The 15,016-nt window shown below is 64.2% G+C and overlaps 2 protein-coding genes across 10 annotated transcripts in view; one reads left to right on the top strand and one right to left on the bottom strand.

Moving 5' to 3' along the window:
- Positions 1–4,691, top strand: part of SNX27 (sorting nexin 27) — a 35,594-nt gene extending 30,903 nt beyond the window's left edge. For 7 of the 8 annotated variants that reach the window (XM_052796175.1, XM_052796173.1, XM_052796176.1 and 4 more), the window contains one exon: positions 2,431–4,691. In XM_052796175.1, coding sequence (XP_052652135.1) covers positions 2,431–2,478 — 48 coding nt within the window. In that variant the 3' untranslated portion in view covers positions 2,479–4,691. The remainder of the gene's footprint in view (positions 1–2,430) is intronic. The other variant, XR_008236540.1, reaches the window with a different exon arrangement.
- A 1,466-nt stretch (positions 4,692–6,157) lies between these two features.
- CELF3 (CUGBP Elav-like family member 3) lies at positions 6,158–14,658 on the bottom strand. Of its 2 annotated transcripts, none has more exons than XR_008236707.1 (13): positions 14,077–14,658; positions 12,712–12,794; positions 10,873–10,921; positions 10,340–10,468; positions 9,868–9,947; positions 9,476–9,619; positions 8,728–8,866; positions 8,155–8,304; positions 8,021–8,086; positions 7,321–7,419; positions 6,785–6,887; positions 6,375–6,507; positions 6,158–6,264 (listed from the first exon to the last, which is right to left on the bottom strand). XR_008236707.1 is itself a non-coding variant. In XM_052797365.1 (13 exons), the coding sequence occupies exons 1-12, from the start codon at positions 14,219–14,221 to the stop codon at positions 6,380–6,382; spliced, it is 1,356 nt and encodes a 451-aa protein (XP_052653325.1). In that variant the 5' UTR covers positions 14,222–14,655; the 3' UTR covers positions 6,158–6,264; positions 6,375–6,379. The 2 variants fall into 2 exon arrangements, 1 of the variants encoding a protein (XP_052653325.1); XM_052797365.1 differs by having other exon boundaries at positions 6,785–6,928; positions 14,077–14,655.
- Positions 14,659–15,016: the final 358 nt, after the last annotated feature.

The following is a 15,016-nucleotide window of genomic DNA, read 5'->3' as shown; positions in this document are numbered from 1 at the left end:
CTCTTCCTGGGGCCGCAATAATGGATCTGGAAATGGAAACCAGGGGAATTGCTCTTCCTTCCCTCTTAAATCAGTTGTTCCTCAGTACTAAACATCCCATTAGTTCCCTGCCAGGGAAATAGATTTTTCTCCCATTCAATTTATACGTGTCTGCATGATTTCACTTGGTATAATGAGAGAAGGCCTTGGCTGCAGCTTCAGGGTGGTGTCTCCCCTGGGCTGTGCTCTGTGGATCACCACTGCAGCTCCCACCACCCCCAATGCTCCCTTCAGGGCACGGTGTATCCCCCGAATGCTGCCTGTTCCTACCAATCCCACCACCAGCATTAGGGGAGAGAAGGTTGTTTCTGACCAGTCACTTGGTAATTTTCTTTCCCTAGCGTAAAATAAAAAGATTGGTGGAATTTGGCAGATACTTTACAGATATATTTAGTGCTCTGTAAACTGCTGACTTGCCTCCCAAACTGCAGATGATGGCCAATAACGCTGGCTGTGCTCGGGAAAAGCAGGTTTGAGGCTTTGCTGCTCTGCTGTCTTGATGAGAAATCAAAGCCCAGCTCTTTGTCGGACCCTTGTGGTCCCTGCTGCTCATGCTGGGTGCTGAGGGGATATGGTGGCCCTGTTGTGTCCCTTCTCAGGAGGGAGGCTGAGCTGTGCATGGCTCCTTGGAGGATGAGGCTGGCTTGCTGCAGGTGACAAGCTCTGTTTGGGGACACTGGGGTGGCTCAGACCTTATAGGTGAAGTCGTGGGAGAGAGACCATGCCATGGGTTGGAGGGCAGTCACTGGTGACCCCTGTGACCAAGCTGGGGCAGGGGGGACACGAGGCAACAGCTCTGTCCTCCTTTTGGGAGAGCTCTTGGTTTAGCTCTTGCAAGTGTAATTTGGGTTATTTGCAGCCTCTGGCCCTTTTCTAGAGGGAGGGATGTTTGTGGAGCTGGGAGAGAACGGGGCTTCCTGGGGGGATCTCTCCGATTCCCAGGGCTCTTCCTGACCTCTTCCTGCCCTCCTTTAATCTCCTGCTCGAGCTTCAGCCATCAGGCTGAGCCACTTTCCTTCAGGGCATTATTTGCCTTCTCTGGCTGTCGCGGCCCCGTGTGCACGGGGAGGATTCATTAGTGCCGGAGAGGAGCTGGGATATGCCGAATCGAGGGCTTCCAGCAAGTGCCATGGCTCTCCAGAGCAGCAAACGCCAAGCAGGAGGTCCCTGGTGTGTCTGAACCCTAGGCTTGTCCTTATCCCTGAGCTACCCTTGGCTCGGGGTCTCCCCCTGAACACGACTGGCATCCTCATGCACGGTGCATCCTGGCAGCCGCTGGGACCACTCCGGTCCTGGCTGGCTGAAGGTGTTGCTGGAAAGCCAGAGGATGCGGTGGGACAGCCAGGAGGGTGTCCAGCACCCCGATGTGATGCAGAGGTGGGCAGAGCAGGATGGTTAAATCATCGTGGGGCTGCTCAGTGCTGAAATACCGAAGGGTAACACCAATGTGACCCTGCAGGCGGATGGAAGCGGGGCTGAGGGTGGGGATGTCTGCCCAGGCCAGGGGTACTTCAGCAGCCCTGAAGCTGGCAGTGGGGAAGGGGTCCCACACCGAGGACACAGGAGCATGCAGGTGGGATCTTCTCCCAGAGTTGGCCCAGAGAAGGAGGGTGGCAAAATCATGCCAGCTCGGCTTGATCTGGTGGGTGGTTCCCCTGAGCTGCCCTTCCCAAAACCTGCTGCTCCATCAGGGCCACGGCAAATCCCCATCTAGGAACGGGTGCCTAAATCCTGTCTGCTCCTGTAAGACCTGGTTTTCCCCAGCTCTCACCACCACGTTGAGCGAAGGCATCTGCTCCCTGGGAGCCCTTAGCACAGGGAAGCCTCACAGCTGTGTGTGCAGGGTAGATCCTCTCCCCTCCTGCCATCCTGGTTATAGGCTGGGAGCTTGCAGCGAGCTGGGCTGTGGCAGTAGGGATTTAGAGCCCGGGGCGATCCAAGCCGGGATGCGATGTGCATTGGCGCTGGGAGGGCTCGTTGCTCCCAGAGTATCGCCTCGGGGGGAACTCTCGGAGATGTAGGATGTAGTTTGGCTGCAAGCCCCTTGGTTCCTTGCCCTGCCTGCTCCCCGAGCCAGCTTGTTGCGTCGTTGCCGGTAGGGTTGAGGGCTGTCAGGGTGGAGAGGGGCTGGGGGGATCTGCAGGGGGTTTGCTGGGAGGACGTTTGCCCTGCAGGGAGTCCCTTGCTTTGTGTGGTGTTGGTGTTGGGACCAGGAGCAGTTCTGGCTGTCCCCAGGCTCTCGTGCTTGGGCTGGGGGACAGGCAGACCCCCATGGGTCACCCCCTGGTCCCTTCTGTGCTCATAGGGCTGCAGTGTAGCTTGGCAGGAGAGTCAAACCCAGCTCTTCCTGAGTGACATCGTACTTTTAATGTCCTTTTTCTTCTCTTTCAGAATATCTTTCAGATGGTCAGGTCACAGCAGAGGGATGCAGCCACTTAGCCCCTCGTCATGGAAGAACGTAACCCCCCCCCCCCGCCCCCAATTAACACTTAAAATTCTGTTATTGTATTAAAGCCCTTAAACTAAATATTATTAATAATAATACCATTTGTGAACTTCATGTTTATGGAATTAAGCAACTAGGATAAATGACAGGCTCGGCTGAGAAAAGAGGGGAAAAAGTGTTGGATGGCAGAGGAACCGCCCAAGGGTGTTCCGTCTCTTCCTTCCACTTGGGTCCTGTTCCAGAAGATGGACTGTGCTTTTATTTTTTACAACTGGAACTAGAAATGTCATCCATTTGCACTGTTCAGACATATATATGTATGTATGTAAAAAAAAAAAAAAAACCAAACCAACCAACCAACCACCCCTAAAAAGCTATATATACAAATATTGTGCACGTATATACATATATATATTTCTTTTAAAATTTCATATTGGTGGCAGTACCTTTTTTAAGCTTGCATTTTTACACGCATTTCTCTTCCCAACCCATCGTGTTTTTTTAAAAACTAACTTTAGAGGAAAAAAAGGAAAAAAAAAAAAGGAAAAAACAAAACAAACAAACAAAAAAAACAACAGAGAAGCAACGTTACAGGGAAATACCTCTCCTGGCACAAGGACCTCGATAAGTTTACAAGCTCTTGACTTTCTTTTTTTTTTCCTGTGTTTTGGTTTGGTTCTGGGTATTTTCATGCAGACTTTGAGCAACCATGGGGGATGTCCAGCTCCGGGAGTGAGGGGAGCCTAGTGGCGTGGCCAGGATGTAGGATCTCATGGGTTCCAGGATCAGTCCCCTCACCCTGGCACCCCGAAGCGGGGGGTGAGGGGTGCTGCCTGCTCCCCTTGCTGCCCCCGTGGGCCAGCAGATCTGAGCGGTGGTTCAAGACCCTTGGGCTTTTTGGGAGAGAGCGGAGAGCGCTTCCAAAAACCAGCCGGCTTCAGCCATGGTGGTGAGTGATCTGCCTGTGGCATCCAGTGGCCAGGCAGTGCCAAGGAGGAAAAATAAGGTAGCAAAGCTGCTTTTCCTGCCTCTGAGCAGGTTTGGGGCTGGTTTCTGTATCGCTCCCCCAGGTAGCCCTGGGTTTGGGGTGGCTTTTGTGATATTTGGGAGATGCTGGTCCTGCTGCTTCCCCCCCCCCGACGAGGAACAAAACACTAATGTAGAACACGAGTGAGCTTGGGCAAGCATGGGTGAACATCTTGGCAATGCTCACGGCCCCCCAGGCACCGTGGGTGTGGGAGGGAGGCAATGCCAAGCAGAAAATGCTGTGCATTTGCTTAGCGTAGTGATTTCCCCTTTCTGCCCGTGTTTTGGGGAGGGGTTTATCTGCCCCTCGCCAGGTCGGGAGAAGGCATGGCACGAGGACGGATGCCGGGGTGCAGCCGGGCTCAGTGTGTTCCCGGTGGGAGCCTTTGGCTGCTGTGACCCCAGCTCTGCTCTCTCTTCAGGGTGGCCTGGGGCAATTAAGGAAAAAATGGATTTAAAACCCCAGCACGGGGCAGATGGGAATGCAATCCCACCCCTGCCCCATCACCGGGCTGTCGGTATTCCCAGCCTCCATGTGGTTTTTTGGGTTAAATTCCAGCTCGGTGCGGGGGATCCTCCTGGTTCCTCAGGCAGCCGGGGCGCTGGGAGAGAGCAAAGGCCGTGAGCAGGGAATTAATTAGCCCAGCGCCGGAGTAATTGGATTTGAGCTCGGCCGTGTCTCTCACCTGCCCCGGGGCCGTTGTCCTCGGGAGCCCTGTGCTGCCAGAGGCCCCGGGGCAGGGTGGGGGTTGGGAGAGATGCGGGGAACCACCACCACCACCCCCCACCCCCCCCCACCCCCAGTGCCAGGCCTCATCAGTGGCATGAAAGGGGCAGGTCTCAGCAATAATCGCGCCCGTGACCCTGTTCGAGTTGGAGCCGGTGAAATGTCATCGTCATCCCTGCCCCGATTTTGCTACCATCCACATCCTCTTTAATTTATTTGAGAGAACTCTAATTGTCTTTTCACTGCAGTATCTTGTATTTTTTGTCAGTCAGAAATGTGAAGAAAACAACAAAAAAGAAGAAAAAAAAAAAAAAAGCCCCCCCCCCCCCTTCCCTCCCCCAGCTGCTCCGGTGTTTCATTCCTTGGTCTCTAACCATGCTGGTTGTTTGGTAAAGTCATTTAGTGTAATTAATTGTAACATATTCTTTTAAATAAATTGATTTATTGATGAAACTACTGGGAACCATGGCCATGTTTCTTCCCCATGGGTGCTGGGGTTGATCCTGCTCTGCTCCCTCCCACCTCCCCCCCGCCCCCGGCACCCCTGGGGGGGGGGTGGGGATTAAAATCTCCTTTAAGCTTTTTGGTTTGTTTTTTTTTACTTATTTTATTTAGACAGAAAAAAAAAAGACGAGAAAAAAAAAAAGAGGAAAAAAAATTAAATTATCCAAAGTAACTGCAATAAATAGCAAATAAGTTAAGCAGCGGCATCTCAACCGCAGACGTCAACTCCCGGGGGTCTGCGTCCCCCCCCACGCTAACGGCCCCGTGCCCCCCACCCCGTCCCACCCCCTAAATCAACTCAGCAGGTACCAAACCCCCCAAAAGGGGGGGAAAGAGAGAGCGCCCTGGGCCCTGCACCCCCCAACCACCTTATTTACAGCAGGGAGCAGTGGGTGTAAACGTGGGGCTGGGGGAGGCCGGGGGGGGCACTGTCCCCGTTTGAGGGGATGCCAGGGGACCGTCCCTGGGGGCGGGGAGGCTGCGGGGCTGGACAGTGCTGGACTCAGCACTGTTTTGGCTGGTGGGTGCCCGGCACACCCCGGTTTTGGCCGCTGTGGCGGTTCCGGGCAGAGCCGGAGGCCTCGTGTCCACTGGCGTATCCCATGTCTGTCCAATGCCAGCAGCATGTCCCTGCTTCAGCTGCTCCGGGTCCCTGTGGTTCCTGGTGCCCTGATGCTGGCTGTGCCTGTCTCCCAGATTTGGCTGGTTTGCGCCCGGCAGGTCCCGGCTCTGGCCGCTGCATGTCCATCCAGCACCCGGCGTGTCGCTGGCTCAGCCACGCCGGCCACGTGCGGCACCAGGTGCATCACCATGGCGGAACATCCCAGTATTGGAGCATCCCAATTTCAGCTGCTGTGTGCCCACGCAGCATCTGGCGCGCCCTGGCCACGGCCGTACCGTGGGGCTGCATCCCCCCCACCTGGTGCCAGGGCAGCCACCGGTGCTCATGGGCAAAGGAGGGGGGGGGAAACTGAGGCATGTTGGGGGGGGGGTGAAGCGGGGGTGGCAGTGTGTGTTGGGGAGGGGGTCCTGCTGCGCCCTGGCACGGCCACCCAGGGGACCTGGGAGGGGTGGCGGTGCCAGGGCCGGTACCCCCCAACCATGGGCATGTGTCCCCCACACACACATTCCCCCCCCCCCCCCCCCCCCCGGCTTGGAGCTGGTTTTGGTCCTGTATGGTGAGAAAAAGCTCCAATCAGGGTCCCCCTGGGGGGGGGGGGCAGGTCCCTGTGGGGAGTGGGGGGACTTGGGGGGGTGCCCCCCCAGGGCAGACTGGACCCAGATGCTGGGGGGGGGTGCTGGCACCCAGGGCCCACCCAGCCCTGCCTGGACTGGGATGGATGGGGGGGGTCCAGATCAGTCCCGGAGGGGGGGGGGGTCCATCCTTCCTGAGCATGTGGGGGTCTGTGTTCCCCCCCCCCCCCCCAGCAGGACCAAGCCCCCTGTGGGCACCGCTGGGGGGGGGGGGGGGCTGCTCTGCAACAGGGAGGCACCCATGGGTGCTGCTCCAGAGCCTCCGGACCTGGGGTGGGAGGAAGATGGGGGGCATTAAGCAGAGCTGGGGGAGGCAGGTGGGGCTCCCAGCCAAGGGATGCCCAGCGGGGGGTCCCAGGGGGGTTGGGAGGGGCTCACCAGGCTCAGTACGGCCGGTTGGCGTCTTTGGGCCTCTTGAGCTGCACCTTGAGGCGCTTCATCCCGATCTGGAAGCCGTTCATAGCCTGGATGGCTGCTTGGGCACTGGCCGGGTTGTCAAAGCTCACGAAGCCTGTGGGGACAGCGGGGACATCAGACGTGGGGACAGGAGTGGCCACAACCCTCCCCTGCCTCTGTCCCACGGCCCTGGGGGGGCTCTGCCATGGGGCAAGGTGACCCCACGGCACCTGGCTGGGGCGTCCGCATGCCGTGGTGTCCCCATCCCCAGGCCACAGTGGCCCTGGCCATGGTGTCCCCAAGCCCTGACCATGGTGTCCCTGGCTGGGATGTCCCCAAGCCCTGGCCATGGTGTCCCCATCCCCAGTGCTCCCAGGCAGCGGTGGCCCTACCGAAGCACTTGCTCTGGTTGGTGGCGCGGTCCACGAAGACCTTGGCGGAGATGACGTTGCCGAAGGGCAGGAACATCTGCAGGATCTCGGTGTCGGCGAACTCCTGGGGCAGGTGGTAGATGAAGATGTTACAGCCCTCGGGGCCTGCGGAGGGAGCGGCGTCACAGCGGGCGGGGGGGGCACCGGCCCCGCGCCCCCAAACCCAGCCCCATGCGCCTGCGGGCACCCCGAAACTTGGCCCTGGGCACCCATAGGGACTCTAGCCCCCCATAGGGACCCTGGCCCCCCCACGGGCACCCTGAAACCTTGCCCTGCACCCACATCCCTATGGGCACCCTGAGTCCCAACCCCCCCCCTCCCTGATGAGGCACCCCCAAATCCCAGCGGGGGGGGGCACCCCAACAACCCCCATGAGCCACCTCCAGTCCCTCCAAATGCCCTGGGGCATCCTGCCTCTGCAGCATGGGGCACCCCAAGCCCAGCACCCTGGGGAGGGTCCCTTGCGGGGGGGGGGATGTCCCCAGGGTTGCGCTCACCTTCACGCTGCTGCTGCTGCGGGGGGGGCGGGGGGGCGAGCAGGGGCCCCGGGGGGGCGAAGGCCGGGCTCACCAGCCCGTAGGCTGCTGGGTAGGCGGCTGGGGGGGGGGGCAGGGGGACATGGGATCAGCCTGGCACCGGGGGGGGGGGGGGGCACAGGCACCCACCCACCCCCTGGCACCCCCCAGCCCAGCCCTTCCCGGTGCCCACTAGTGCCCCCAAAGCCATGCAATGCCCGCTAGTATCTTCAAATGGCCCCCAGTGCCCTCCCAGGACTTCGTGGTACCCCCCAAAGCCATGCAGTGCCCCCCCAGTGCAAAACCAGTACCCGCCCCAGCCTTCCAGTGTCCCCCCAGTGCCCTCCTGAGTAATCCCTGATGCCATGCAATGGTCCCTTACTGCTACTGCAGTGTCACCCCCACCCCAGTGCTAATCAATGCCCCTCCAGTGCCCCCCAGTCCCTCCCAGATGCACCCCAGTGCCTCCCAGGTGCCCCCGGTACCCTCCCAGTACCCACCACTGCCATTCAATGTCCCTCCAGTGCCTCCCAGTGCCATGCAATGCCCCAGCCAGTACTCTCCCAGTGTCCCCAGTACCATGCAATGCCCCCCAGTGCCTCCCAGCTGCCCTCCCAGTACCCACCAGTGCCATGCAATGCCCCCCCTGCCCCCTAGTGCCCCCAGTTCCCCAGGGCCAGACCTGTGTAGTGCTGCATGCCGGCGTAGGCTTGCTGCAGGGGGTCCCCAGGGGCGGCGGGGCTCTGGGCTGGGGGCAGAGGGGGCCGTTAGGGGGGGTGGGGGGCAGTGGGGGCACAGGGGGGGGACGGCAGGCACCTGGGAAAGGGGCGACCCCGCTGGCATAGACGGCTTCTGGCGCGGGGGGTCCCGCAGGCTGCGCCGGCACCGGGCTGTAGCCGTTGACACTCAGCGGGGCCGCAATGGCGGGCACCGGTGTGGCGGCCATGGCCGGCGGCGTGCTGGTTCCTGCAGGGGCACCTGCGTCACCCCCACGGTGGCACCTCCTCACCCTCCATCCCCACGTGCCCCCATCCCTGGTGCCACCGTCTCTGGTGTCCCTCACCTCCCACTGCCTTCCTGTGTTCCCATGTCCCTTGTCCCCCCCGCATCTCCCCTTGCTGCCCCTGTGTCCCGTCCACGTCCCCACGTCTCTGTTCCCATTGCCCCCATCCTGATGTCCCCATCCTCAATCACACTCTCATGTCCCCAGCCGCGGGAGCCCCATCTCCCAGTGCCACCCCGCCATGTCCCCCCATCCCTGGACATTCCTGATGTCCCCCATGTCTGGGTGTCCCCCATATCCCATGTCCCCATCCCTGATGTCCTCCCACGTCCCGTGTCCCCATCCCTGGCATCCCCGTCACCCTCCTCGTCCCAGGTGCCACCTACCTGAGGAGGGGGGCAGGGGGGTGGCGATGAGCCCGTTGGGGTTGACTGTGCCCATGTGCTGCATCTGGACGGCCATGGTGGCCATGGGGCTGAGGTAGGCCGAGTGGGCGGCCACCAGGGCCGCCTGCTGCTGCATCAGCTGTGGGGACAGCACCTGGCACCGGGCACCGGGGTCCCCTCCCGGAGCAGCGAGGCCCTCCCGCCGAGAGAGAACCTCATGTGTCCAGTGCCCCACTGGCGATCAAAGCCCATCACCCCGTCTTGGTAATGGGGTCCGTCATCTCCTTGTGGCTCCCACCCCGATACCCATCACCCCAGCATCCCCATGCAGGACCATGGAGGTCTGTCATCTCCCAGTGTCTGTCACCCCAGTGTCCCATCCTGGGCCATGGGGACCACCCCAACATCCATCACCCAATGATCCTTGACCATTGGGGTCTGTCATCCCCCCATGCCCATCACCCACTGCCCCTACCCTGAACTATGGGGTCCATCACCCGCCCGCTACCTGGCACCCCAGGGCCCCCATTCTGGACCACGGGGGTCCATCACCTCCCCGTGTCTATCACCCCAATACTCAGCACCCACATCCACGATCAAGGGCGTTCATCATCTCCCAGTGTCCATCACCAGACACCCATCACCTCCACGATCTCATGCTGGACCATGGCGGGGGTCCAACACCATCCCCCCCCCAGCCATGCCCATGCTGTCCCCCCCCTCCCTTGGTGCCCGGTGCCCACCCTACCGCCTGCGTGTAGGCGCTGTAGGCCCCGAACTGGAGGGCGATGGGGCTAAACATGCCCAGCTGGCTGGCGACCTGCTGCATCCGCCGCAGGCCCCGCTCCTTCTCCGTGTCTGCAAACTTTACCACCAGGCTGGAGGAGGCACCCTGCAAGGGGACATGCCATCACCCAGTGGGTGGCCACCGGTGCCGGGCTGCTGGGACCCCCCAGGGTGCAACAGGGTGGGGATGGTGACAGGGACGATGGCGGGGTGATAACAGGGATGATGGGATGATGATGAAGATGATAATGGGGACGATGACAGGGATGATGATGAGGATGATAATGGGGACGATGATGGGGACAATGAAGAGGATGATGGTGGGGCCGGTGTGCCCGGCGGTGCCTGTCTCACCGGCAAGGTGCGGCTCCCGTGGAGGGCGGCGATGGCGGCCTGGGCCTCCGCGTGGCTCTGGAACTTGACGAAGGCGCAGCCTGGGGACAGCGGGTCAGGACCGGCATGGGGACCAGGGCACCCCTCTCCCCCCCCCCCAGGCCTCTCCACCCCCAAAATGGCACCCAGGGCCCCTGACCTGGGCGCCAGGTTATGGGGACAAGAACCACCATGCAGTGGTGAGCCCCTCCTCCATGCCCTGCAGACCCCCTTAGACTGCCCCCCCATCACACCCCCTCATGGCCCCCCTTGAACCCTCTCCAGCCCCCCCCATGGACCCCCTTACCCCCATCCCTGCCCCATGACCCCTGGCACCCCCCCAACTCACATCCCTGCCCCACAGATTCCCTCCTCCCCACCCCACAGAGCCCTCAGGGACCCCTGGGTGCCCCCACGCCCCCCCCACCCCTGGGGTGCCCCCCAGCCCCCCCACCTTTGCTGGTGCCATCGGGCCCGCGCAGCACCGTGCACTCGTCGATGGTGCCGAAGGGCTCGAACATCTTGCGCACGTCCTCGTCCGCCTGCTGCTTGCTCAGCATCCCCACAAAGAGCTTGCGGTCCTCTGTGGGGATGGGGATGGGGGGGCGTGGCAGGGGGCACCGGGGTGGGGACCCCCCCCACACACACACTGGAATAGGACCCCCCCACAGGGACACTGTGAAGGGCTGGGACCCAGGGACAGGGATATGGGGACACTGTGATGGGCTGGGACCCCCGGAATGGGGACACCCCACAGGGCTGGGGGACCTCCCCCGGGGAAGGGGGACATGGCAGGGAGGACAGAGATGGGGACACCCCACCCTAGGGACAGACCCCTGGGATGGGGACACCACACCTGGCTGACACCCATCCTGGGGATGGATGTGGAGTGGCCCTGGGGTCCTGGGGGGGGCACAGGGAGGGATTGGGGGACACAGGGGTTGGGGACGGGGCAACGGGGGGGTGGGGGTTTTGGGGTGCTGGTACCTCCTCGGCTCTCACTGTCCGCCGGCTTCACCTGGATGGGCCGGTTCATCTGGGGGGGACAAAGAGGGGGGATGGGGACACAGCCCTCCCCCCCCCCCCCCGAGGGACCCGGGCATCCAGCACCTCCCAACCCCCCCCCCACCCCACCGAGGAGACCCAGGGGCCCTCCCCCCCACGGTAGGTGCACGGATCCATGCCCCCCCAGCACCCCAAAGATGCTCCTGTCGCTATGGCAACCCTGGCCCTGCATCCCGTTACCAGGCAACGGGCGCCGTGGCGACCGCCACTGGGGGGGCCTGAGGGGCCCCAATGATGCGCTAATGAGCACCGCCTCCCCCCCTTTAATTAGGGGGGGATGAACCCACCCCCGCCCCCCCCGCCCCGTAACCCCCAGAGACCGGGGGGGGGAGGGCGCAGATGCCCGGTAACCATGGCAACGGCAGAATATGCTCCATGGCAACCGCCTACTCATCCCCAATTTACCCATCCCCGTTGCCCGGCAACGCCGCTGACATCATCAGCGCTCGCTATAAACAATGACGGGGATGGGGGGGGCGGGGGGGAATGGAGATTGGGGGGGGGCCGGGGGAGGAGGGGACCCCCAGACCTGCCGTGACCCCGCCCCTTCCCCCCCGGGATGGGCCCGGACTGGGGGGCGGGGGGAGGATGCGGGGGGGGGGACATGCGAGGGGGGGGGATGCGGGGGGGCCGTCGCCCTGCCGACCATCTCCAGGGGCTGCGGGGGGGCCGGGGGGGGGCAGATTCAGCCCCAGCTGACCCCGAGTGGCCCCCTTTCCCCTGCCGAAAGCGAAGGTGGCCCCAACCCCCCCCCGCCCCAGAATGGTGCTGGAAATGCCCCCCCGGGGGGCACTAATCTCCCCCTAATCCCCCACGGGGCCGGGATCAGGCCCCGGCCGGGCGCGGGGGGGAGGGCGCGGGGGGGTGGGGTGTCACCAGGTACCCAACACCCCAAATTGCCCCAGGAACCCCCAGCATCGCCCCCCCGCCCCAAGGCCGGGGGGGTGCGGGGGGGTGCGGGGGGGGTGCGGGGGGGTCCCGCCCCCGTCCCCATCTCGGTGTGGTGGGGGCAGCTGTTGGGGCAGTGCCGCCCCTAATCCACCCCCCCCCACCCCCCCCCCCGCAAATCCCCCTCGGGATTTACAGCCCCCAAATCCCCGGATTATCTCCACGAAGCCAAATCTCCCCCTGGGCCGGCGGGACATGCGCAGCCCAGCCGGGGCGGGGGGGTGGGGGGGATGGATGGACCACCGACCCCCCCTGCCCCCGCACCCGGGGACCCCCACACTGCCCCCCCCCCCCCCATGCCTGGGACCCCCCCCAAACCATCCCCACGAGGCCTCAGTCACCCAGCTCCCCCAGCACCCATGATGGGGGGGGATATGGGGGGGGGACCTGAGCTGCTGGGACCCCCCCCAGCACCCCAGCTGCAATGGGGGTGGGGGCCACCCAAATGCCTGGGTTCCACATCCCCCCCCGGCTTTGTTAGCTCAGCTGCCCAGTGCCCGCCGCTCGCCTGGCAACGCTTCGTTAGTGCCAGGCCTTCGTTAGCCAGGCTTTCCGTAGTGCCAGGCCTTCATTAGCACCAGGCCGTCTCCAGGCGACATGGTGCTTGCCCGCTATTTGTAACACACCCCTGCTGGCAGATGTTTTTGGGGTATCACATCCCCCCCCAAAGGTGGGGTCCCGGACATCTGGGTCCTCCCAAGGGTAGGGGATGGCGGGGGTCCCAGCATGGGGGGTGTCACGGGTGGTGGGGGGGCTGTCACAGGTTGGGGGGGCTGTCACAGTTTGGGGGGGAGTCCCCGCGCTCCCACTCACCCCCGGGAGGGTTTTCTGCTCGTGCAGGGCGCTCTGCGCCTTCAGGGCTGACTCGCGGGCACAGTACGTCAGGAAGGCGCATCCTGGGGGGAGAGACAGGATGGGGGTGGTGGGCAGGGGGGGATGCGGGACCCCCGTGGTCCCCGAACCCACAGCCCGTGGCCCCACAGAGCACACGGAGGCCATACCGCACCCATGTCCCCTGTAGCAGCTGGAGCCCATGTCCCCATACAACACCCAGACCCCGTGTTTCGGGGCGGTGCCACCCCTGGGGTGGGGGGGCAGTGTCCCTATATCCCCCTCCAGCCTGGGGGGTCTCAGGCACCCAGGGGCAGTGGTGCTGAAACCCCCCCAGTTCTGCTGTCTGGGTACCCGTCACCCCCGGCCTCAGGCCTGTGCTCGCCTTGGTCTCCCCCCTGCCTGTCTTGTGGCACAGCCGGTGTGGGGGGAGGAGGCTGGGGGCTCCAGGGTCCCCCCCACTGCTGGGGGATGGAGGTCAGACATTGGTGGTGGGGTCCCTGCCTCGGACAGACCCCCCCCAGGGGCAGCACAGCCCTGCCACAGCCGCACACCCCTCGGCTAACATCCCCCCCAGCTGCTACACCCCCCCCCCGGCCATGGCACCCCACACCCCACCATCGCCCCCTCCCCCATCATCGCCCCCCCCAGCCGTCACAGCCACAGCCCACACTCGTCACCCAGCACCGCAAACACCCACCCACACAACACCCTCTGCCTGCACAGCCGCTCATGGCCACCCCCCTCATCCCCCCAACACCCGCACAGCTGGGCATCACCTGCACAAACACCCACCTGCGACATCCCCCCACCCATGCAACACCCCCCCACATCCAACATCCGCACCCACACGGCCTCCACCGGCACGATGGCCCCAGCACCCGTGGCTGTACAACCGTCACCCAACACCCACAGCACCCTGACACCCCACACGGGTTGTACCTGGTGCCTGGGGCTACACTGGCACCTGGGCCCTGGGCTGGGGTGCCCAGGGCTGTACGTGGGGCTGTGCCCGGGGCCTGCGGCTGTAGGTTGAGCTGTGGGTGGTGCTCGGGGCCTCCAGCTGTACATGGGGCTGTGTATGGGGCTGTTCCCGATGCCGGGGGCTGTACACGGGGCTATTCCCGGTGCTGGGGGCTGTACATGGGGCTATTCCCGGTGCCGGGGGCTGTACATGGGCTATTCCCGGTGCCGGGGGCTGTATGCAGGGCTGTTCCCGGTGCCGGGGAGCTGTTCCCGGTGTCGGGGGCTGCGTGCGGCTCTGCGCGTTCCCAGGGCCGGGGCCGCTCCCGGGTGCCGGTGCCCGTTCGTGGGGCCCGTTCGCGGGGTCGTTGCCAGCGGCCCTACCTTTGTGCATGCCGGTGTACTTGTCCTTGATGACGGTCAGCTCGTAGATCTTCCCGAACTGCTCGAAGATGGGCTTCAGGTCCTTCTCCTCCAGGTGCCGCGGGATCTGCCCCACGAAGAGTTTGATGGCGTCGGGCTCCTTCATGGGGCCGCCGGGGAGGGGGCCGGGCCCCGGGGCCGCTCCCGGCGCTCGGCGCGGCTCCCGCTATCGCCGGGGCGGTCGCCGGTGCCGCTCCCGCCGCCCGGGCTCGGCTCCCCCGGTGGCGGCTGCCGGTGCCCCGGTCGCCCCGGTACCCCGGTCGCCCGGTGCCGGCCCGGCCGCGGCGCACACAAAGGACGAGGCGGCCCCGGGGCTCGTCTCGGCTCCGGGGGACGGGGCGCGGCGGGGCGGGGGCAGCTCTGCCCGGGGGGCGGCGCTCCCGGCGCTCCCGGTAGGTCCCGGCGGTTTCCCGATGGGGCCTCCCGTGCGGCGGCCCCCCCGGATCCCGGCGGCTGCCGTCAGCGCCCGGCCTGCCGGTACCGCCCGCTCGCCGCCCCGGTGCCCCCGGAGGCGGGGAGGCGGCGGGGGGCCCGGTCCCGGTGAGGAGAGGGCGGGGGCGGAGGGGGAGGCTTAGCGCCCGGTCCGGCCCATGGCGGCCGCGCTCCTCGAGAGCCCCGGCGACGGCGGGAGCCCCGCGCCCGCTGCGCCCCGCACCGGGGTCCGGGTCCGGACGGGCCCGACCCCCCTCGCCGCTCTTCTTCCCCGGCCGGGACCGCCCCGCCCCGTCCGGTGCTGATGTCAGAGCGGCACCGGGTACCGGCGAGAACACCGGGACCTGGGGACCGGGACCGTGTCCCGGCTACCGGGCACCGGCACCGCCGGGGGGGGGGGGCGGTCCGGGTGTGTGTATGTGTGTGTGATGTGTGTGTATGTATGTGTGTGTGAGTGTGTGCAGACGGG

Source organism: Harpia harpyja, chromosome 9, assembly GCF_026419915.1.
Source record: "Harpia harpyja isolate bHarHar1 chromosome 9, bHarHar1 primary haplotype, whole genome shotgun sequence".
Classification (NCBI taxonomy): Eukaryota; Metazoa; Chordata; class Aves; order Accipitriformes; family Accipitridae; genus Harpia; species Harpia harpyja.
Note: the sequence above shows the minus strand (reverse complement) of the source record. Positions and strands in the feature narration are given on the sequence as shown.